The sequence below is a fragment of the Urtica dioica genome, chromosome 11, assembly GCF_054948205.1.
Source record: "Urtica dioica subsp. dioica isolate 48M chromosome 11, U.dioica_male_clone48M_v1_H2, whole genome shotgun sequence".
Classification (NCBI taxonomy): Eukaryota; Viridiplantae; Streptophyta; class Magnoliopsida; order Rosales; family Urticaceae; genus Urtica; species Urtica dioica.
This window is the reverse complement of record NC_142766.1, coordinates 15,969,099-15,989,370: the sequence shown is the minus strand read 5'-3', so window position 1 is coordinate 15,989,370 and position 20,272 is coordinate 15,969,099. Positions and strand designations below refer to the sequence as shown.

Here is a 20,272-nt window from a genome sequence, read left to right as displayed (position 1 = left end):
TCTTCATAACAAGAGGACAAACTTGTGAGACCAAAGTGGGCTTAAAATTAGACGATTCTTTTTGGCTCACACGCCTTTGTTTGACTCTTTGTTTGTTGATGAGAATTGACCGTTCATTAGCCTTTCGTGGGACTTTGAGAGTGTCTAATCATGCGGTACTTTTCCGTTGGATGGGATGGCTCGACGTGGTTTGTGTTCAAACAAGCTTTGTAATAAACTCACGACTTATTGTAAGACATTGAATATATGATTGAAGGGACAAAGTAAAAAATTCAAGTTAAGGAAGACTACTATGCGAAAAAAAAAATTGAGAGTAGTTGATTTGTAAATTTTTAGAATAAAATAATTCAAAAACGGGCAAAAAATGTAAAAAAAAAAAAAAAAAAAAAAAAAAAAATTGATGGGGGATATAGCTTCCTCTGACTCCTTACTAACTTCATGCCTAATGGTTGGATTTAGATGTGATCCTGATACGCATTTATCACTTTGATGGCCACTCAAAAATGAACATCTTTCAACCAAAAAAATATAGATAAATATTATACAAAAGTTTCGTGGAGGTATTTGCTTCTTTAGATTTCTTGTCAGACTTTTCCAAAGTAAAAATCCGCTCTTAAGGTGGGTTAATTTGCATCAAAAAGTGTAAGACGACCAATGGCGTGTTACTTACCGAAATATGTAACTTTCAAAATCAAATGCTTAAGAACGTAATTTAGGGCCTCGACGCTCGGGTAGGCCCTCTTTTTAGAAGATTTCTTGGTCCAACCATTTTTAAAATAGGGTCGGGGCCGAATTGGACGTTCAGGATGAGCTTGGGATATATGCCCGTCCCAGAGTCTGCCCACTTCCATACCCTCAAAAAATTCCAGTCCACCAGTTTGTGCTCAACCTAGGCCTATTCACTGCAACCATTTTAGATTAAAAAATATATTTATTTTCCATTAAAAATTGAATATTATACATAAAAAAATGTTTTTTTTTTTTAAGTAAAACATGTTTCCTTAAATTGGATTTTTAAGGACCAATTTAGCCCTTTCTTAAGCTGGTTTGGGCTCGACCCTCGTCCACGAAGATTGAGAACTTAGTCTCGGGGGTTGACCCTAATAATCTCTTTCTTAGGTTCAATCCGACATTCTAATAAAAGGGTATCTATTGGGTTCGGACATTCTTTGGGCTTGAAAAAATGGTCGGGCTTATCCATAACCCTTGTAGCTCGATGGAATGTAGCCAGTTAGCTCTAGAGTTTTTTTTTATTAAGACAAACTACACCCAAGGTACAGCCCTAACAAGATCATTAGCTTATTATTTTGAAGAAATATCTCTAGTACCGACACAATTTTTTTGTTTTTTTTGTTTAGAGTTAGCAAAGGTACTTATACCACCTCATCTATTTAAAATCGAAATTTCATCCATGTCATTCATCAATTATATCCATTCACGTACACAAAATATACAACCTATATGCCAATAACTTGCTTATAAGATTTTATTGAAAAATCCTATTGCAAATATGAAAGAGAGAGAACAGTACATCTCATTTCCTTAGTTGTCTTATCGATATCCAAGGCAAGATATATGCTCATGATGGGTTAACGGTACGAAAGTTAGTGGAATGAAAACTTTCATTTGCTTTTTTGTACCTCACGGAAGTACAATTTTCGTAACTAACGGTATTGGAATAAACTCTTCCAATAACGTTTTGGAAGTGGAAGAAGGCCATCGGAAGACATTTTTTCCGCTAATTTTCATTAGTCATTTGTATTTTTTAATTAAAAAAATTATGAACCGTTGATAATTATACATCTAGCGGCTGGTATTATTTGTCTCTTATTAATTATTATTTTTAATTAAAAATCGGAAATTACCAATTGTATATGATAAATATTGAATACTATGTATATATAAAATAAAATAAAATAAATTTGAATGATCGCCCAAGTGTTTCCTTCGCTTTCTGCGACTTCTTTGACATCTATGACCTCTAAATTGTTCAGTTGCTAGTGAAAACTAGTATTGTTTACATAAGGTATATATATATATATATATATATATATATTACGTTGTATTGTTTATATTTCGAAAACGTGCAGTTTTTTAATTTCGAAAGAATTCCTAACATACAATACATACAATATATTTCCGAGTACTTTTCACCGTAAAAGCCATATGTTACAAATTCTTACAAACGACTTGTGTGTTTTAAATCACAAGTACAATATTACGTGCTGATTATCCCTTCTCTGACATTACAATATTTACATGCTTTATATCACTATGGTAAGCAATCACTTTGGCGAGTCTTAGCTTCACCTCTTTGAACTTTTCAAGTATTTTCACTCTACTACACTTTACAACACGTAGTTTCAGAAAGAAAGAACACAACACGGGAAACAAGACTCACCAAACCAAACTCAGAGACAAATACAGAACCAAGCTACTCGAGAGCCACCATGTTAGCCCGGCTCACCCACGTAGCCACGGCCGATCTCACTCTTGCCCAGAGGGTCGAAGAAGCCTTAGGCGTCTCGTTGTCGTACGAGACGAGACCGCTAAAACGCTTAGCTCTTATCTTGTTGAGTGATAGCTCGGAGCAAGCCGTCTCTGTCGCGGTACCTTTATAGGCTTCACAGATATAGCTAAGGAAATCCTCGTAGTCCTATATATATCGAGACAAAAAAAAAAAAAAAAACACACACTTACAATTCTTGGGGTAACGAGTCTTTTTGGACCGGAAAATCAAAAGAAACTGTGGAAGGAACATACAAACCTCGTAAAGTGGTTGTCCGTTCACGACCACCCACGGTACGTACTCATGAGGAGGTTCAAGAGCATTGGTTTTTGCTGCGTACTGCGAATTGAGCTGCAAGAATGTGGCCTCAAATCCATTATCAAACTATGCAGAGCCACAGAACGCAATTCACTTCATACTCTCAAATATCATATGGGGTTTTGATCTCAAAACAAAATTGACAACGAGACGATCAACTCATAACATTTTGAACCGCGTTTTAAGGATCCATATATCATTATTTTTAGGCCATGATTCCACAAGTTTCATGAGTTCTATCTCAAAACTAATTAATAACGACATAAGTTGATAGCGAGCTTAAAAGTTAAAACTGATCATTTTATCTTTCTGAACATAAGACCTTAACAAAAATAAATAAAGCAATAACTGACCTGTTCTCCATATCCGCTTTCATAGCAATCGAGGACGGGTTTCGGATCCAAGCTCAGCTTGTCGAAACAGCTTTCCCATTGTTTATATTTGCCTTGCAACGCTATATCCTCGACACAGTAAATGAAAGCGAAATGCTTGTTCTGCACAGAAGTAGTGTATGTGTATACAATCGCTACATCAATTTTCAATTAGTCCAAAAAAAAAAGGAATATATGGCCTCGAGACTCTAGTCTTACCAGATCAGGCCAGATATCGATCGCACAGGCCTCGATCGTGTTCAACAAGCATTCGCTCGGACCGTGCTGAAAGTAAAATAACAGAGATCCAATCAAGAATTTCGCTTCCTCGTGAAAGAAAAGAAATCAAAATTTTGAAGGAAAACAGTGATTCGTGATTGGTACCTGGCAAACGACGGTGTTGTTGGACCTGATCTTGGCGTTGCCCCATGGGAAGAGCTTGAGATCGACGATGGAGATAAGGCCGTTTTGGAAGAGCTTGGGAAGATAATTGACCACGAAGTTGGAGCAGTAAGGGCATAGAGACTCGTAATAGAGCTCCAGCGACACTTTCCCCGAATCCGATCCCGAAATCGGCAAAGCGAAGAGCAAAGCCCAAGAGAGGAACAGAGTCGCCCGAATTTGGGCTCCGCCAAAACCCATGGATGAAGAATGAGAAAGAAAGAGATAAACTCTCAAGATTTTGATCCTCAAAATCAACGATGTTTCGTCGCTTGCGTAACAATCAGCTTAAATGACACGCGTGTCCCATTACGCAAGTTGATGTGAAATCTTAGTCCGATGTGATTGGAGGAAGGAACTCAATTATTGAATTTTCCTCGAATTTAGATATTTGCGGATTGGGTTGTGTTGTATCTTCCCTGGTTGTTACACCATGTTCAGAAATGGTTACGTGTTCGTCTCACGAATCATTCAGCCTATTTTTTTTTTCTTGAAAAACAGGATATGTTTTGTGTATTAATAATTGATGACTTTTCCGATGTTATAAAATTTGTTTGAAGGTGAGAAGATGGGATGGGAAAGGTATTAATTCAAAAGCCCGAGTGAAAGATTTAAATAATTCAAAAGAAACGTGTAAGAAGTTCTTTCTGTGAATTATAATAGGGACTCATTGGAACATGACAATTTCATATATTCAACAAAAGAAAAAGAAAAATAGACGCATATTTATTCGCTTATTATTGTTCATAGAATATGGTTCCACAAACACACAGAAAGAAGAAAGTCTCACAAACAGAGACTTCGAACTAGTATCATAGACAGTAAAACTAAGTTGTTCGGCTACAATGTTTGACTGTCTCGCTCTCGGCTTTGCCAAGTGGACTAGGCTTAGCTCTCCCGGCTCCGATAGTGTCGAGGGAGAGCCCGGAACAAGCCGTAGGTTTTGCTGTGCCTTTATAGGCTTTGCAGATGTAACTTATGAAGTTTCCATAATCCTGCAAAACAAAACAAAACAATAAACAACAATAGAACCAAGGTTAGGGATGTGAGAAAACTAACATCGTAAAGCGGTTTTCCGTTCACTGTCATCCACGGCACGAATCGACGAGGCGGCTCTAGAGCGGCCGTTTTCGCTGCGTATTGTAGCTGGAGCTGCAAGGATGAATATGGCCTCATGTAAAGGTCACTATAAAAGTACGCTAGAGATTTCTTGAAGAGCAAGCAAGGAAGCTAGTAAGAGAAAAAGTCACCTGTTTCCCGTATCCGCTGTGGCTGCAATCGAGGACGGGTTTCGGGTCCAACCTCAGCTTCGAAAAACAGCTTTCCCAATCATTTTGTTTGCCCTGTAACGTCAATCCCTCGATGCAGTAAACGAAAGGAAAATGCGTGTTCTGCATAGATTAAAAAAATAAATTGCAATGTCAACACAATCAAAACCGACTTCAAGAGATGTGTTTAGGTCTTACCGTGTCGGGCCAGGTATGGATCGCACAGGCCTCGATCATGTTTAACAAGCATTCACTCGGACCGTGCTGAAAACAAACGATCATATTCAATTGCAGAACTCAAAACCATTTCGAGACACGAACTTATAACAAACCTGGCAAGCAATGTTGTTGTTTTCCTTAATCTCGGCGTTGCCGGAAGGGAAGAGTTTGAGATCGACGATGGAGATGAGGCCATTTCGGAAGAGCTTGGACAGGTCTTTCACCAAAGAGGTCGCGCAGTAAGGGCAGAGAGACTCGTAGTAGAATTCCACGGACACTTTTTCCGAAGCCGAAGCCGAGCCCAAGAAAGCAAAGAGCAAGGCCCAAGTGAGAAACACAGACACCCGAACCGGGGCTCCGTGAATAGCCATGATAATCAGCTAAGGAAGATGGTGATTATTATCAAGTTTAAGAGTGTATGTTTATATTAAGAAGAAAGCTAAGCTAAGCAACGATTGCTTCAATCCATACAATACACAGTGCAAGAAACGTGAGTGTCACGTGGGTCCCACTTTACGACCTTGACGAGCTGGCTTTTGGTTCAGTTTGATATCCACCACAGAATTTCCCTCGAAATCATTTCTTGGAGATAGGACGCACTATGCAATCCCTAGAGAATTGACGGCATTCAGAAATGACCATGTGCTTGTCTGAAACGGTTTTTTTTAAAGTCTCTGTCTTTTTGTGCTTGGTGTTGCTCACTGTTAAAGATAGCAAATCAACAATAAATAAAAGGTTAATAGCTGTATAACTATAAATACTCGATGTAAAATCTAGTCTTCATCTCCTTTAATTGCATGACTGCTAACGGTGGTATAGAAAATCGTTCATATTCATCATCATTATTAGAGTTAATATATTTTTGGCCCCTGAACTTTTGAATCAATCCTTTTGCCATTTGAACTTTGTTTTTTTGACAAATAGTCTTTCCATCAAGTTTATTGTCAATGAGAACAGGGCTGATGACTTTTTTTTATCAATTAGAGTAGATTATGACAGAGTTACTCGGCTCAGCTCAAAAATGGCAGAGATTCGGAAGACAGCTTGGCTTTCTCAGGAAATTAACCGAAAATTGTAGTGAGAAAGAAGAAGCTTGGGTTAACGTACGAGACTGGTGTAAATAATTAGGTTTTTTTTACAAAATTGAACTCGAAATCAAATATAACACATCGTCAAATTGAAACCAAAGAAGAAAACTAAACGAGCGAATTTTCTCCAACTGAGTACATATTGTGAGATACATCTAACATTTTTTTTTTCAGGAAGCAATGAGATTTGCATACAAGATGCAAATAAATTCCTCGGATTTCCTTGCAAATATTATCTTCCAATTCACTTAAAGGACTTGCCGAAATCACTCAATACGAACCGAGAAGCTCAAACGAAAAAAAAACACACACAAAATTTCACAGTGACAATCTCTTTACACGAAAATAATGTCATGGCAGACAAAGAACAAAGCACATTACAAGGATAAGAACAAAACGCTTAAATGAAGGCCAAAAAACGAACCAAATCGAGAGAAGTTAAGATCGGCGACGAACCTAGAGGAGCGCGAATCTTGATCTGGCCGAGTCCAACACCACAACTTGCTGCGCCATCGCTGGGTATTGCCTTGAGTCCGAAGTCCGATGATGCCCAGGTTGAGAGCTCGGAGGGGTTGCAATTGACGGATTTGGCGGCGATGTCGGAGATTTGTGGTTACGTCGATCAAGCTCTCAAATGTTTATTGGTCATGCTTTTTATTTTTATTTTTACTCTTAATAAACAAATAAATTTTAAAATATTAGAAGGAAATGTGATGGAAGAGAATGGTATATTGATAATTTCATTTTAATCCCCACGCGTGCACGTGCCCACTTAATTACTTTTTTTTAGAGAAATTACCTCATTTGTCACAAATTTCATAACATTTTTCCACTTTCCAGCATAAGATTAATTTTGCCTAAAATGCCACCATCTATGTCAACAATGTTGACATCTATTTTTGCCCTTCACTATTAGATGTCAACATTGTTGACATATCGGTGGTATTTTGGGCCAAATTAATCTTTTGATGGAAAGTATGAAAATGTTATGAAATTGGTGACAAATTTGGCAATTTCTATTTTTTATCCATTTAATTGACTTTTTTTTACACGAAAATTGACCGAAATAGCAAAATGTCAAAAATTAAATCCCAAGAGAGAAACAGTTGCCCAATATGTATTAAAGTTGGCAAATTTTAATGCTGGTGATTAGTTCTATTTTCATATTAACACTTAGTACAAAGCGTAGTTCGACCTAGAGCAGGTTCTATGATCGCGCTTGAGTCAAAAGGTGATGAAAACTCCAATTTGTCGTATTTGCTTCGTCCAAAGTCGACTTTCATGTTCTTCACCAGAGAAATATAAAACGAATTAGAGGGAAGTGGAGGCTTTTTCGAGACTCAACATTAATCCGATATTATGGTGAGGTGAGTGATCTTAAGCTCATCTTTAAGTTTCTAGAGAAAGAAATTGAGGTGAGAATGACACTAAGTTTTTCTAAGTGAAGAGAAGCTTAACTTTAATTTGTGCACTGTGGGGGTATATATGCGGGTCCTCTAGATATATATCTATATGAAAATTCAAGTTTTGCCATATAACCAATCTTTGATAAATTTTAAATAAATAGTCACATATTTTATTAACAAAGCCAAAAAGACATTACTAATTATAAATAGTCGTTAATAATTATAAATAAACTATCAGACTCAAAGACATAAATGAAATGCTAAAAACGTCCAAACAATATCACAGCAACATAATAATTATTTACTTATAATTTATAAAAAGTTAGCTGTTTAGCAAATCTCTAAATTTTTGTGGTTTAGTTACTTATAAATTTGTATATAAGGACTGTTTGAGAGCTTAGTGACGAAGATGATGGGTAAATGGATGACTATAGACTCAAGATAAAGTGGCTGAGGTTCTCTCATGCCATGGACTTGAGTCATGGTCGATGATTTCTTGCCATTGCCAAGGATCTCTCGCGCCATAGACTTGAGTCATGGAAGAGGATCTCTAATGTCATGGATTTGATCGAGACCTCAATTCGATGTCTCGGGAAGGGGTGACTAGACTAAGTGGGGGCAGACGGGCCTGCTTCTTGCGAGGGTGGTCCAAATCCAATGCATCGTGAGCTTTTTTTTTTTTGGTGGGCTGTTACTTTCTATTGTGGAGTAATGACGCTATCACAATTACCAAATCTTGATTCATTTTACATTTATATTGGTAAATAAATAGATAACGTCACGTTGCTTATAAAACTAAAGCCTACAAGCAACGCTGGTGAGGGGCTTTAGCGCACCCTAGATTTTTTTCTTTCAAAATAATTGTTTTTTAATATGTCCTTAAATTTATTTTAAAAGAATATATATTTTCAAAATCCTATCTTTTTTACAACATAGCTCATTTAAGATATGTAAAACCTATATTTATCTATTTTCTTAACAAAAAAACAAACTTAATTTTATGGATTAAAAAGTTATTGCCTCATCATGCACATCCTCTAAAATAATATTTTAACCCTATGCTCCAATAGATCTCAAGCTTCGTCCCTGCGAATGAAAGATTTGGATAATTCGAAAGGAAAAGGAACATGTAAAGAGTTATTAACGTCACCTGACTGTAATAGGGACTCATTGGAAGATGAATATTGCACATATTCACCAAAAGAAGAAGAAAACTATAAACATATTCGCTTATTATTGTTCATAGAAGAAAGTTCCACAAATACAGAAAGACGACAACATAAAAAGAAAGACTCACCAACCAGATTCACAAACACAAACCTCAAACTAGTACATAGACAATAAAAGTAACTTAGGGCAGCTTTATGGGCACTCTATTCCATGGCTACAATCTTTGACGATCTCACTCTCGGCTTTGCCACATGGACACGGCTACACTTAGCTCTCCCGGCGCTGGTAGTGTCGAGGGAGAGCTCGGAGCAAGCAAAAGGTTTTGTGGTACCTTTATAGGCTTTGCAGATGTAGCTTATGAAGTTTGAATCGTCCTACCCCCCAAAAAAAAAAAAAAAAGACGAACAAACATATCGATTATGTGGAAAATACGAAACAAAGGTTAAGGGATCTGAAAGAAAACGAACCTCGTAAAGCGGTTCTCCGTTCACGGTCATCCACGGCACGTATAGATGAGGCGGGTCTAGAGCGGCCGTTTTTGCTGCTAGTTGTAATTGGAGCTGCAAGGAATATATGTCCTCTCGTAAAGTTATAATAAAAGAGCGCGGAGATTTCCTGATGAGCAAGCAAGCAAGCTAGTAAGAGATAAAGTGACCTGTTTCCCGTATCCGCTGTCACGGCAATCGAGGACGGGTTTCGGGTCCAAGCTCAGCTTTGAGAAACAGCTTTCCCATTCGTCGTGTTTGCGCTGTAACGCCAATCCCTCGACGCAGTAAATGAAAGGAAAATGCTTGTTCTGCGTAGATAAAAAAAAAATTGCAGTGTAACACGATCAAAACCTACTAAAAAAAAACCGAAGACTTTGAAAGCTGTGTCTTAAACTAAAGTCTTACCGTGTCGGGCCAGGCGTAGATCGCACAGCCTTCGATCGTGTTTAACAAGCACTCCCTCGGACCGTGCTGAAAACGACACGTTTTTTTTTATCAATCGTATTCTCATATCAATTTCATAACTCTTAACCGTTTCGAGAAACGAACTTTAACAGACCTGGCAAAGTATGGTGTTGTTTTCCTTGATCTCGACGTTTCCGGAAGGGTAGAGTTTGAGATCGACGATGGAGATGAGGCCGTTTCCGAAGAGCTTGGATAGGTCGTTCACCAGGAAGATCGCGCAGTAAGGGCACAGGGACTCATAGTAGAATTCTACGGACACTTTTTCTGAATCCAAATCCGAAGCTGAAGCTGGGAAAGCAAAGAACAAAGCCCAAGCAAGAAACAGAGACACCCGAACCGGGGTTCCGTGAAAAGCCATGAAAATCAACAAAGGAAGATGGTGATTATTATGAAGTTTTAAGTCAACAAAGGAAGATGGTGATTATCATGAAGTTTTAAGTGTGTATTTATTGAAGAAGAAGGAGTCAAACTAAGCAACAAGGCTTCAATCCATTCCATACAAAGTGCAAGAAACGTGAGTGTCACGTTGGTCCCACTGAATTATCTAAAATCTTGAGAGTTGAGACCATGACGACTTGGCTTTTATTCACCGTAGAATTTCCCTCGAAACAGTTTCTTGGAGATAGGACGAACGAGATTCTAAAATGGCCGAGTGCTCGTCTGAAACGGTTATTTTATTCGTGTCTTTTTGTGTCCAGTAATTTCTTTGAACTTGAAGGGAAAAAAGGATAGCAAACCACCAAAAAAATAAATCAAACATTAAACTTTTATTACCAATCATGACAAACCACAAACAGTAGTAGATAAGGTCACGGTGCCATTATTGAATCAAATCCTATTACAGATTATTAATTGGGCTCTACGTAGCTTGGTTGGGTTTTAAGAAATAAGTCCCTTGTTCTTAAGGCACTCGACAGAGTCCTTGATAATTTGCTCCACTGGAATGAAATCCAATCCCAAGGCTATGAGCTTCTTTGACGCTCTCTCTGCCCTCAACAGCCCTGGCTGTGTATCTCTTGGCAAACTGAGGGAAAAAAAAAACAGCAAACATATAATAGTAATGAAACCATAGTCAAAAGATCAGAAACTATGGGTGTTTTTATAGATGTAAAAAAAAAAAGGTGGGTACCTGGGGAGGTTGAATTCAGGGTAAAGTTGAGCAACCTTTGCCACAAAGTCTCCGTAGTGTGATAAAGCCTCGACACACAAGTGCCTTCCTTTTGCCGACTTGTTCTCGTACACCAATACATGAGCCATTGCTACATCTTTGAAATGTACCGGTCCGATGAAGAAGTCCTCGTACGTTTCGGTACTGCCTGCAAAACAAAAAATAAAAATAAAAAATCATGCCGTGATATAATATACTTGACATGAGTCTATGTTAGGTAAATTGCAATCAATAAAAGAGGGAGATACTGTAATTTTGTGTTTTCTTTTTTGAGACCAAAGTTCAAGGCATTCAAAGCAACGTGGAATATATTGTCATTTCACTCATGGCTAACAACACAACGCATACACTGATTAGGTGAAATTCTACAAACGCAAAAACTTCGGACAGCATTGCATCACATGAATTTCATTGCTTTGAAGCTTAACCAGCCATCAATTTTTGCAAATAAGTAGTGAATGAGTGCTTTAGTCCACAATCTTCAATTCACATCAAGTATATATATATATATATATATATATATATATATATATATAGTTGGTTGCATGCTTCACGTTAAGCATTTTAGTCACGGCTTTGGGCAAGAAGCAGAATTCGGGTACGGATACATCATACATGTAATATAGCAGAACGACTGATTATTAATCACAAGTCTATGATCAAGTTCAATGTTTGTACTTTACAGTTTCATATTCCTTCATCACATCTATTCACTCAAAATCTCTGACAAAATAATGTAACCAACACAACCCAATCAATCTGGAACGAACGAGGACCCGCTAATGTTGGATCTAGAGCAGGCAAATTGGAAATATGTATTTTTTCAGATCAATCAATGTCTATAAAGATCGTCCACTTAAGGCCAAGACTAAGCTTAAGAAAATAGAGATTTGGTTATACCTAAGCTAAAAAAAACATGTCAAATGTTTGATGAGAAAGAAGTGTTACCCTGAAGAAGCCTCAAAAACATGACCATGCTTGCATTGAGGCGGGGCGAAATACATGAGCCCATGACGGTGCCCGGGTTCACGACCACCACGTCCAACCCTTTCTCTTCGGCGAATTCCCACGCCGCCTTCTCCGCCAGCACTTTCGAAATCGGATACCACAACTTCAACATTACACAAACAAACACAATCTCGGTGAGCCAATACACACACACACACACACACAAAAAAAAAAAAAATAGTTGTCTTCGAATGCCTTGTTGTGGACACAGGACTCACTTTCTTGTGCTTGCAGTAATCGAGGTCGGTCCAGCAGTCCTCGTCCCTGAGCTTATCGGGGGGCCAGGTAGGGCTCGGGAACATGGCCGAGATGGACGACGTGACCACCACGCGCCCCACGCCGGCCTCCTTCGCCGCCCTCACCACGTTCATCGTTCCTTTGATCGCCGGGTCCAACATCTCCTTCTGTCCGATCCAAAAACAGAACAATGAGTCACCTAAAACCAGAAAAGCTAAAGAAAATTATGAAAATTGTATAGCTAAAATTCGAGAGAAAGAAAATTAGGAAAATTATGTTCTCTTTCTGTTGTTTGGAAATATTTGATTTGAGCACTGTCCTTGGAAATTTGCTATACAATTTTCCATCATAGAATCTTGGTTAAGGAATGCAAAACCTCGGGGTCGTGGACGGGGTCGACGGAGCAGGGAGAGGCGAGGTGGAAGACGCCGGAGCAGCCTTGGATGGCGGCGGCGACGGAGTCGTAGCTGAGAAGGTCCATCTGGAATAGGCGGAGGCCAGACTCCGCTCCCTCTAGGGCTTCAAGATGCTTCGTCTCATTCTCGTTCTCTGAGAAACCACCACTCTCAGTCCAACGCCGAACAAAGAAATCAATATACACAAAGATAGAGAGAGAATACAAACTGAGATCTTGAACGGTGGCGTGGACGGAATAGCCGCGGTGAAGGAGGAGCTGGACCACCGACGATCCGATTCCGCCGCTGGCTCCGGTGACGCACACTACCTCGCCGCTGCTCTGCTTCGACATTTCCAATCCTACTCAATATATGTATCGTATTTCGTATATATCTGCGTAGTAGTACAGCTCTGTAGTTGTTTGTTTGTTTGTTGTTTGTGAGATGATGATACTCGCACGGACTTTTGACATGTGGTATTGGCTTACATCACACTGTTGTTTGTGAGATGATGATCACATCACATCACACTATTGTTTGTTCGTTTATTGACATGTGTTTGGACGATTCCAACAAAGGGGTAAGAGCATTTAATGTAATCTTGATCATGATCAATAGTATCACTTTAAAAAAAAAATTATATTCAATCATAAACTAAATCTCTATTCTAGCTTGAGTTTATCTCACATAAGAATTATATTTTTTTTTTTACTTTTTATTCAATTCTCATTGATTGAAAAAAAAAAGTGACTTATTGATTTTGCTAGAGCTAATTTGCTCCATGAAGCAAGTAGCCAAAAAGTGAAATAATTGTGAAACAAGTTGCTTCAACTTTGTCTAAATTGCTAGCAAATCTTTAAAGTGAACCATTAAAGATGCTCTAAGAGTCTTGAACGATTTGGAGGACTTGGACCGGAACAAACGACGTTCTGTTGAAGATCAAACGACAAAATTGGATCGAAAATAATATGTTTCTATATCTCATGTTTTTTTTCTTCTAATAACATATCATATTTACATTTGGGATCATACCACAAGTATAACTTTCTCAAAAAATTTAGATCAAAATTTAATAAATTTATTTTAATCCAAAAGTATGACTATCTATTTTGTGTATTTACGTTTTTAGCCTATCTCTCTCTCTAAATTTATAATACAAAACTTAAATACACAAAATAAGTAGTCATACTTTGAATTAAAATAGACTTATTGAATTTTAGTCCAAAATTATTGAAAATGTCGTATAATCCCTTTTTAAATATATTTTAACATTACATCGCAACATTAATTCAAAAATAAATTTAAAATGAGACATAAAGTCTTCCACTCTAAAAATAAGATGTTCACATCTAAATTCCGAGACGATCATCATGCAGAGGAATTTGAACGTGGATGCTCCACATTTTTAGGAAAATAGACAAGTTGCCTCGGTTTTCTAAGCAGTAGCATCTACGCCTATTCTAAGTTTGTATTAAATTAATCTTTTTAGTTTAAAATTATATGTAAATGTGGAGTATTACTAGGAGAAAAAACATGAAAGCGGCATAGAAGTCTATCATTTTAAAAATATGAGCAATTAATATCAATTTTATTCACTTTTTTTAGCAGCAGGCATCTATGTCTCTTGTCAAATCTTTTTTTAAATCAATATCTTTTTAGTGCTTAAGTATATGTAAACGTGTGTCATTATTAGAAGAAAAACACAAAAAAGGGCATCAAAGGCTCGTCATCGTAAAAGAAGGGGCATTTAAAGTCATTTCTATAGAAGAAGAAAAAAAAAACAATAAGTTTAGACCCAACAAAACGGGCTCTCTAAATATATAACTACATGAGAACTCAAGTTTTGTCATGTAGTCAACATTTGGTAAATTTATAGTAAATAGCCAAAAGACTTTAGTAACAAAGTAAAAAAGATATTAATAATTGTAAATAGTCGTTAAATAGTCAATGGCATAAATTGAATGCTAAAAAGGCTTAAATAATGTCACATCATCATAATGACTATTTACTTAAAATTTACAAAAAAATTTCTATTTAGCAAATCTCCAAATTTTGGTGACTTGGTTACTTAATATTTTGATAAAAAAAAATTAAAAAAAAATCTAATAACATTCTAAATTACACTTTTTAAAACATCGTATTGTAAATGCCATTTTTCAATTAAATAACCAAGAGTCCACGTGATTAATCCAACATAGTCTTTGGATAGCAGGTGTGCTAATGAATAGTCGGATCTTCAAACCCGACCTCCCTTATTGTTGAAAACCGGGTCTCAAGCCCTCCATCATATGAGAAAATAAGATAAATAAGTTATTAAGGAGGATTCTTGACACGGACTTCGATGCTCAACATTAAGTGAGGTGCATATGATTTGTAACTTTTGAGAGAGAGAGAGAGAGAGAGAGAGAGAGTCTAATTCTCGTCCATTGTAAAATGATTTGTTAGTATAGAGGAGTCGCGGGGCTTAGCTGTCAAGTGGGTAGGCCAAGAAGCATAGGATCGGGGGGAGCCAAAGTCAGGCTAGCGTGCAAGGAGGCCCGAGATTAGCGGCTTCGTCTTGGTCTTCCGAATTATTCGGCCCGGGATTGCTATTCATTATGCATACAAGGACTTGATTTTGGCATTGGAGTTTGATTCTTCGATAGAATTTCAGGCTTGAGTTGCTATTTTATTGCGCCAAATTGATATTTATGTTGCTTTTTTCACAGACAAGAAATTACGCTAGAACATCAATATTTGGTGCATTATCATGACCATAAATGACATTTCAAATCTATAAAAACATTGAAAATATGAATTGAAAATTTTGATTTGTTCCATATTCTAACCAATTCTTTATGATGAAAGTGCATCAAATCTAAACTGAATTATAGTCATCTAAACATAATTTAGGAATTGTTTTTTTGGTTTACTTTGAATTAATCTTATTTAGCATTCGTCATATACCAAACTGTTATAATGTCACTGTCCTTTATTTTAGTGGAAAGAATTGCTATGATCCCTAGAATGGTTGCTCTTATTTTATGTTGGTTCTCTCCTTCCCAATCATGTACGTATTTCTTTCAGCGGCTCTTTTGATTGTGTTATTATTATTAGAGTTATTAACGGCAAACATACTTAATATTTTCGATTTGTTGCAATTTAATATTCATTCTTTAAAAATTACGACAAAAATACTCAATGTTACAAAATAGTATCTTCGTTACTACTTGGCCATTAAATTAAATGGAAAGACACATGTAAGCATATGAAAATCTTAAAAAAAATTAAAAATAAACAATTTATTTTATTATATTTAAATATATAAACAAAATTAAACATATCTCTCTCACACACACAAACACACACACACACACACACATATATATATATATATATATAAATAAAGAGCGTCACCATTTTTTAATAAAGAGAGAAAGACCATGATTTATATTCATATATATATATATGTATATATATATATATATATATATATATAAAGACCGTCACCATTTTTTTAATAAAGAGAAAAAAAAAACCACGATTTATGTGTATGTGTTAACATATGTCTAAGTGTGTATATATATATATATATATATATATATATATATATTTATAATATATGTGTGTGTGTGAGAGAACGATATACGAGAGGTTTTAATTTTGTTTATATATATTTAAACATAACACGAATTGTTTATTTTTGGTATATTTCAAAAGATTTAATTAGATGCTTACATGTATTTTTTCCAACCAATTTAACGGGCATGTAGTAACGGAAGTACGATTTTGTAATATTGAGTATTTTTTCCGCAAATTTTAAAGAATGAGTATTAAACTGCAATAAATTGAAAATATTGAGTATTTTTGCCGCCAATAACTCTTATCATTATTTATATTATATTCCAATTTTTACATCATTTCATACGTCTTGAAATATATTAGACATTAAAATGATAGCTATAATCATTTTACAGAAATAGTTTATTATTCATTAAACGTAATGTTCTCTATGATTATATAACAAACTATAGCTACTTGTAATATTTAATGAAAATATTTTGCTTTGAGCATTGAAAAAGACAACTAAATATTGAATCATGTTACCCTCGAATAAAACGAGCACCTATTTAATCCAATGAACCTGTTCGTGCTTAGATGTTGTAAATAGGAAAAAGAAAATTTTAAAGAAGTAGAAATTGGAATTTAAACATATTTGTCCAAGTCATCTCAACAAACAACGATGTTTTGTGTTCTCCTCAAATACTCAGACGCTCATATAATTATGTTTGAGAATACAAGTTGACCCACCCAAACATGTCCACTAACCTTAAATAACACAAATGTACTTCACCATATTTGTACTTCGAAACCAATTAGGAATGTTCTTGACCAAGACAAATTAAACGTGCAACTCCTAATCCTTTCATCAAAGTCAATCATGTTTTAACTTAAATAAATAAAAATAAAAAAAAATATAAAAAAAAAAGAAGAAGAAAAGAAAAGACAAACACTGTCACGAGAGATGCCCAAATCTTTAAATTCCAGATAAAACATTCTTCTGTGGGAAAGAGACATTATCTCCTAATTCGCGTTGCCATGGCTTGTAGCTGTAAGGTTAACATGTTCTTGATTTCGCTTCTGTTTTTTATTGCATTATCTCCTAAATCTTTCAACTGCACGTTTTATTGTGGATTCTTGCTGGTCTTCGGCGTCATCGTGTACACCTACGTAAAGGGTTACTTATTCTGAGAAACATTCGAAATATCAATGAGGGGAGAGACTCAAATGGCCTATCAATTGGAGCTTCATTTTGCATGGAGGCAGAGATTGCGTGAGGTACAAGTCATGTTAAGATTTTCTTTTGGTACGTGTACGTGTAATACAACAATACAAAAAAAAAAAAAAAAAAAAACAACCCTATATGTACCAACTTTTTTTTTATAGCCATGTAAAAAATATTCATTTGATATTTACTATCTTTTTTCAACATTCCTTTCTTTTGATGACGGGAACATAAATATGAAAAGATGAGCCTCAAATTCTGATGAATGTTATGATAAAATCATAGAAGCATTATGTATACAAACTACAGCTTATGAATGACTCGGGTTAAGTTTCTATGATCAAATCCACTTAAGCTTTTTAAAAGCAAATATGATTCGAGAGGCAATAACTGTGGATTAATCTGTATTCCTTAAATAAAAAATACTCTGTGTGATCTGATCAAAATGTATTGTCTATTTCACATCCATTTGCCAAGTAATTGAATCAGAACCGAGAATGACTACAACAAACTATAGCAAAAGATCTAAAATTTGACTGATTTATTTGAATGTGAACAAAAATACATGGCTAGTGAAGCTCACAGAATCATATATAACTCATCTATTCTCTTAGATATCCCGTGCAGCTGGGACAAACAATCTAAATCAAGTGTGGTCGAATTGAAATAAATATATTATAAATATCCGAAAGCAAGTGAATTACTCAATTGTGGCCATCCAAGAATTTCTCGATCACCGCCGAGAACGCTGCAAAGCCTGCACAGCCAACGCATGCCGCCTTTGGACCACCTACATCATCGCAACACGAGAGGCAAAAAGAGGACTTAGGGCACAATTGTAATTTCGAAACAATCTATAAAGATTTGGCCACAATAATATCATTTTTAGTCCCTGAAGATAATCTTGTCTTTGTATGGTATATATGATTGCTATTTAGTATTTATCAATACTATCCAGCCAATATCTATCTAAGCTATTTCTCCAGATACAGAGCAGAGCACTCATTAGTTTTTGTTTTTACCCGGTATCTGTTTATACCAGCTCGGAAAAATACATTCACAAAGAATATTAAATCCAGAATCCAGTGTGGCTGGTGACATTGTTTAGTGCAACGAACTCTTAAATAAATTTTTTAAAGGGTCTCAATGTTCAGTTAAAGCATATTGTCGACCATGCGAGGATCACCAGTTACACGATTTAAAATACTATATCGATCATTAGTTTGACGACCGGACAACAAAGAAACATACTCTCGTGCTTAAAATCATCAAGACCAACTGTCCTTTTTCATGTGATAATTTTTCATCCAAATCCTAAATCAGTGAGAGCAAAATCAAGTCGGAAGGATCGACTTGAAAACTACATAAATGGCACAAGAACACTCTCGAACAGTAAACGAGAAAGAAGAAGAAGGGAAATATATTTTTACCTTTAGCCGAGATCGCACCTCCAGTCACACAGCCAGCAACGACCGTATTTGTCATATCATGCTTGGCTCGTGCCTGAAAAAAAAAAAATCAAAATCAAAAGGTCATTCAGAACTTCATGAGACAAATATAGGGCTTGTCTTCAAGTCTGTCAACCTTTTCAACGACGCACTCGGCGGCAGAGAAAACAAGGCCCATAACAGCAAATGCCTTTGCAGAGCTCCAACTCTTACGTCCCATCTGCTTAGCCGTGTACACGAATTGCTGTTTCCCACTCATCTCCTCTTGCCGAAGAGGGCTTTCAAACGACCCCAGAAACAATCCCATGAATATTCCAAGTCCGCCGCCTACAAAATCCAAAAATAACATTCCTTGAGCCCTATTCAAAACCTAAATATCTATGAAGTAGCCCTCATTCGCATTTTTTGTTTTCTCTACAAGTATTCTAAAAGACGTAATTTTACATGTACATCAAATGAAGGCAACAGAGTCTAAGTGATTTATCTCTTCAATTTTCCGAATTATAAATAAATAACTTCCAAGGGCTTTTTGCCATATCATTTATTCCAAGTTAGATCCAAATCCAGAACACCGTGAAAGGTAGGAAAAGGCTCTTGGAATGTATTCCTATAAAGCTCTAGTAAACTATTGGAGAACAGGGCGAATTTCATTCAACTAATAGATGGAGGGATATAACGAAAATCGAACTCTGTATCGTGAAAGGGAAACAGACAAAAGCTAGGATCTTTAATCACAGTTAGACCGAAATGAAACTACGAGTGAACGGAGAAAAATTAAAGAGGGTATTTTGGGCAAGTACCCATGACTCCGCTGAAGATACTGCGAACGAAACAGTTGTTGTAAATCTCTTGGCCGCGGATTTCCTCAACGGTAGGCATTCTTATGGGTTCAAGTGGAGGTTTCTCAGCCTCCATCGCGGCCGAAGAGCCGCCGCTCGGAGACTCGTTTTCGGTGCCGGAAGACATTGTCGCTCGTCTCTAGTTACCTTCTTCGCATCAAAGCGGGTCTGTGTGATTTTCGTGTTCGGTACAGAAGAAACGACGCTTAGAAAAAAGGGTTTTGGGTTGTTGGGGTTTTGGGTTTTGGCTTTCGCATCTAGAGTTTCGCACGAGCGTGGTCCAGCTTGCTTCTTTTTTTTTTTTTCTTTTTTTTTTTTTTTTTGCATACAAGTGGTATTTAGAGTTTTCAGTGAAATATGGAATTTTATCTTTTATTTTAAAAATGTCTTAATTTATATTATCTGTTTAACTAAAATAACAAAATTATACTATAAATGGATAACAGTATCACAAATCTCATTTTTATTGATATTAACTCTTATATAAGAAAAATAGAATCAAATCCAAGTTCCTAATTTTCAAATTTCCAATTTCGAAATAAAAATAGTTATAAATTAAAATTAAATAATAAAATTCATATTTCTCAACAGATGACTTCATTCTGTGTTCGAATTACAACTCTGATTAATTGATTCTCTGTTTCGAATCTGTGATTTTGATGACTATCA

General features: G+C 36.3%; 5 protein-coding genes across 6 annotated transcripts; all 5 read right to left on the bottom strand.

The window, feature by feature from the left end:
- Window positions 1-2,123: 2,123 nt before the first annotated feature.
- On the bottom strand, window positions 2,124-4,183 carry LOC149381669 (gamma-interferon-responsive lysosomal thiol protein-like). Its single transcript, XM_089630309.1, has 5 exons — window positions 3,583-4,183; window positions 3,418-3,483; window positions 3,181-3,321; window positions 2,768-2,860; window positions 2,124-2,656 (listed from the first exon to the last, which is right to left on the bottom strand). Exons 1-5 carry the CDS (start codon window positions 3,838-3,840, stop codon window positions 2,435-2,437), a joined length of 780 nt encoding a protein of 259 aa, XP_089486435.1. The 5' UTR covers window positions 3,841-4,183; the 3' UTR covers window positions 2,124-2,434.
- A 126-nt stretch (window positions 4,184-4,309) lies between these two features.
- LOC149381668 (gamma-interferon-responsive lysosomal thiol protein-like) lies at window positions 4,310-6,902 on the bottom strand. Of its 2 annotated transcripts, none has more exons than XM_089630310.1 (6): window positions 6,671-6,902; window positions 5,240-5,827; window positions 5,106-5,171; window positions 4,890-5,030; window positions 4,699-4,791; window positions 4,310-4,634 (listed from the first exon to the last, which is right to left on the bottom strand). In XM_089630310.1, the coding sequence occupies exons 2-6, from the start codon at window positions 5,495-5,497 to the stop codon at window positions 4,467-4,469; spliced, it is 726 nt and encodes a 241-aa protein (XP_089486436.1). In that variant the 5' UTR covers window positions 5,498-5,827; window positions 6,671-6,902; the 3' UTR covers window positions 4,310-4,466. The 2 variants fall into 2 exon arrangements, with proteins under 2 accessions (XP_089486436.1, XP_089486437.1); XM_089630311.1 differs by having other exon boundaries at window positions 5,240-5,506; window positions 6,671-6,895.
- Window positions 6,903-8,823: 1,921 nt separating this feature from the next.
- On the bottom strand, window positions 8,824-10,201 carry LOC149381667 (gamma-interferon-responsive lysosomal thiol protein-like). Its single transcript, XM_089630356.1, has 5 exons — window positions 9,838-10,201; window positions 9,684-9,749; window positions 9,446-9,586; window positions 9,258-9,350; window positions 8,824-9,164 (listed from the first exon to the last, which is right to left on the bottom strand). The coding sequence occupies exons 1-5, from the start codon at window positions 10,099-10,101 to the stop codon at window positions 8,994-8,996; spliced, it is 735 nt and encodes a 244-aa protein (XP_089486482.1). The 5' UTR covers window positions 10,102-10,201; the 3' UTR covers window positions 8,824-8,993.
- A 290-nt stretch (window positions 10,202-10,491) lies between these two features.
- Window positions 10,492-13,008, bottom strand: LOC149381666 (NAD(P)-binding Rossmann-fold superfamily protein). Its single transcript, XM_089630355.1, has 6 exons — window positions 12,781-13,008; window positions 12,533-12,705; window positions 12,138-12,323; window positions 11,860-12,022; window positions 10,873-11,059; window positions 10,492-10,767 (listed from the first exon to the last, which is right to left on the bottom strand). Exons 1-6 carry the CDS (start codon window positions 12,902-12,904, stop codon window positions 10,623-10,625), a joined length of 978 nt encoding a protein of 325 aa, XP_089486481.1. The 5' UTR covers window positions 12,905-13,008; the 3' UTR covers window positions 10,492-10,622.
- Window positions 13,009-16,712: 3,704 nt separating this feature from the next.
- Window positions 16,713-19,881, bottom strand: LOC149381665 (Mitochondrial import inner membrane translocase subunit Tim17/Tim22/Tim23 family protein). Its single transcript, XM_089629927.1, has 5 exons — window positions 19,565-19,881; window positions 18,901-19,091; window positions 18,747-18,819; window positions 18,021-18,106; window positions 16,713-17,257 (listed from the first exon to the last, which is right to left on the bottom strand). Exons 1-4 carry the CDS (start codon window positions 19,728-19,730, stop codon window positions 18,021-18,023), a joined length of 516 nt encoding a protein of 171 aa, XP_089486053.1. The 5' UTR covers window positions 19,731-19,881; the 3' UTR covers window positions 16,713-17,257.
- Window positions 19,882-20,272: the final 391 nt, after the last annotated feature.

Excerpts from the sequence above, each read along its gene's own strand:
- LOC149381668 (XM_089630310.1), bottom strand. The coding sequence starts at position 5,497 with ATGGCTATTCACGGAGCCCCGGTTCGGGTGTCTGTGTTTCTCACTTGG. Across the intron at positions 5,172-5,239 it reads ACAACAACATTGCTTGCCAG|CACGGTCCGAGTGAATGCTT; the intron begins GTTTGTTATAAG and ends GTTTGTTTTCAG. Across the intron at positions 4,635-4,698 it reads ACGGAAAACCGCTTTACGAT|GATTATGGAAACTTCATAAG; the intron begins GTTAGTTTTCTC and ends TTTGTTTTGCAG.
- LOC149381666 (XM_089630355.1), bottom strand. The coding sequence starts at position 12,904 with ATGTCGAAGCAGAGCAGCGGCGAGGTAGTGTGCGTCACCGGAGCCAGC. Across the intron at positions 12,023-12,137 it reads ATTACTGCAAGCACAAGAAA|TTGTGGTATCCGATTTCGAA; the intron begins GTGAGTCCTGTG and ends GTAATGTTGAAG. Across the intron at positions 10,768-10,872 it reads CCTGAATTCAACCTCCCCAG|TTTGCCAAGAGATACACAGC; the intron begins GTACCCACCTTT and ends TTTTTCCCTCAG.
- LOC149381665 (XM_089629927.1), bottom strand. The coding sequence starts at position 19,730 with ATGTCTTCCGGCACCGAAAACGAGTCTCCGAGCGGCGGCTCTTCGGCC. Across the intron at positions 19,092-19,564 it reads TATCTTCAGCGGAGTCATGG|GCGGCGGACTTGGAATATTC; the intron begins GTACTTGCCCAA and ends TGGATTTTGTAG. Across the intron at positions 18,820-18,900 it reads CCGAGTGCGTCGTTGAAAAG|GCACGAGCCAAGCATGATAT; the intron begins GTTGACAGACTT and ends TTTTTTTTTCAG.
- LOC149381667 (XM_089630356.1), bottom strand. The coding sequence starts at position 10,101 with ATGGCTTTTCACGGAACCCCGGTTCGGGTGTCTCTGTTTCTTGCTTGG. Across the intron at positions 9,750-9,837 it reads ACAACACCATACTTTGCCAG|CACGGTCCGAGGGAGTGCTT; the intron begins GTCTGTTAAAGT and ends TGTCGTTTTCAG. Across the intron at positions 9,587-9,683 it reads TCTACGCCTGGCCCGACACG|AACAAGCATTTTCCTTTCAT; the intron begins GTAAGACTTTAG and ends TTATCTACGCAG.
- LOC149381669 (XM_089630309.1), bottom strand. The coding sequence starts at position 3,840 with ATGGGTTTTGGCGGAGCCCAAATTCGGGCGACTCTGTTCCTCTCTTGG. Across the intron at positions 3,322-3,417 it reads TCGATATCTGGCCTGATCTG|AACAAGCATTTCGCTTTCAT; the intron begins GTAAGACTAGAG and ends ACTTCTGTGCAG. Across the intron at positions 2,657-2,767 it reads ACGGACAACCACTTTACGAG|GACTACGAGGATTTCCTTAG; the intron begins GTTTGTATGTTC and ends CGATATATATAG.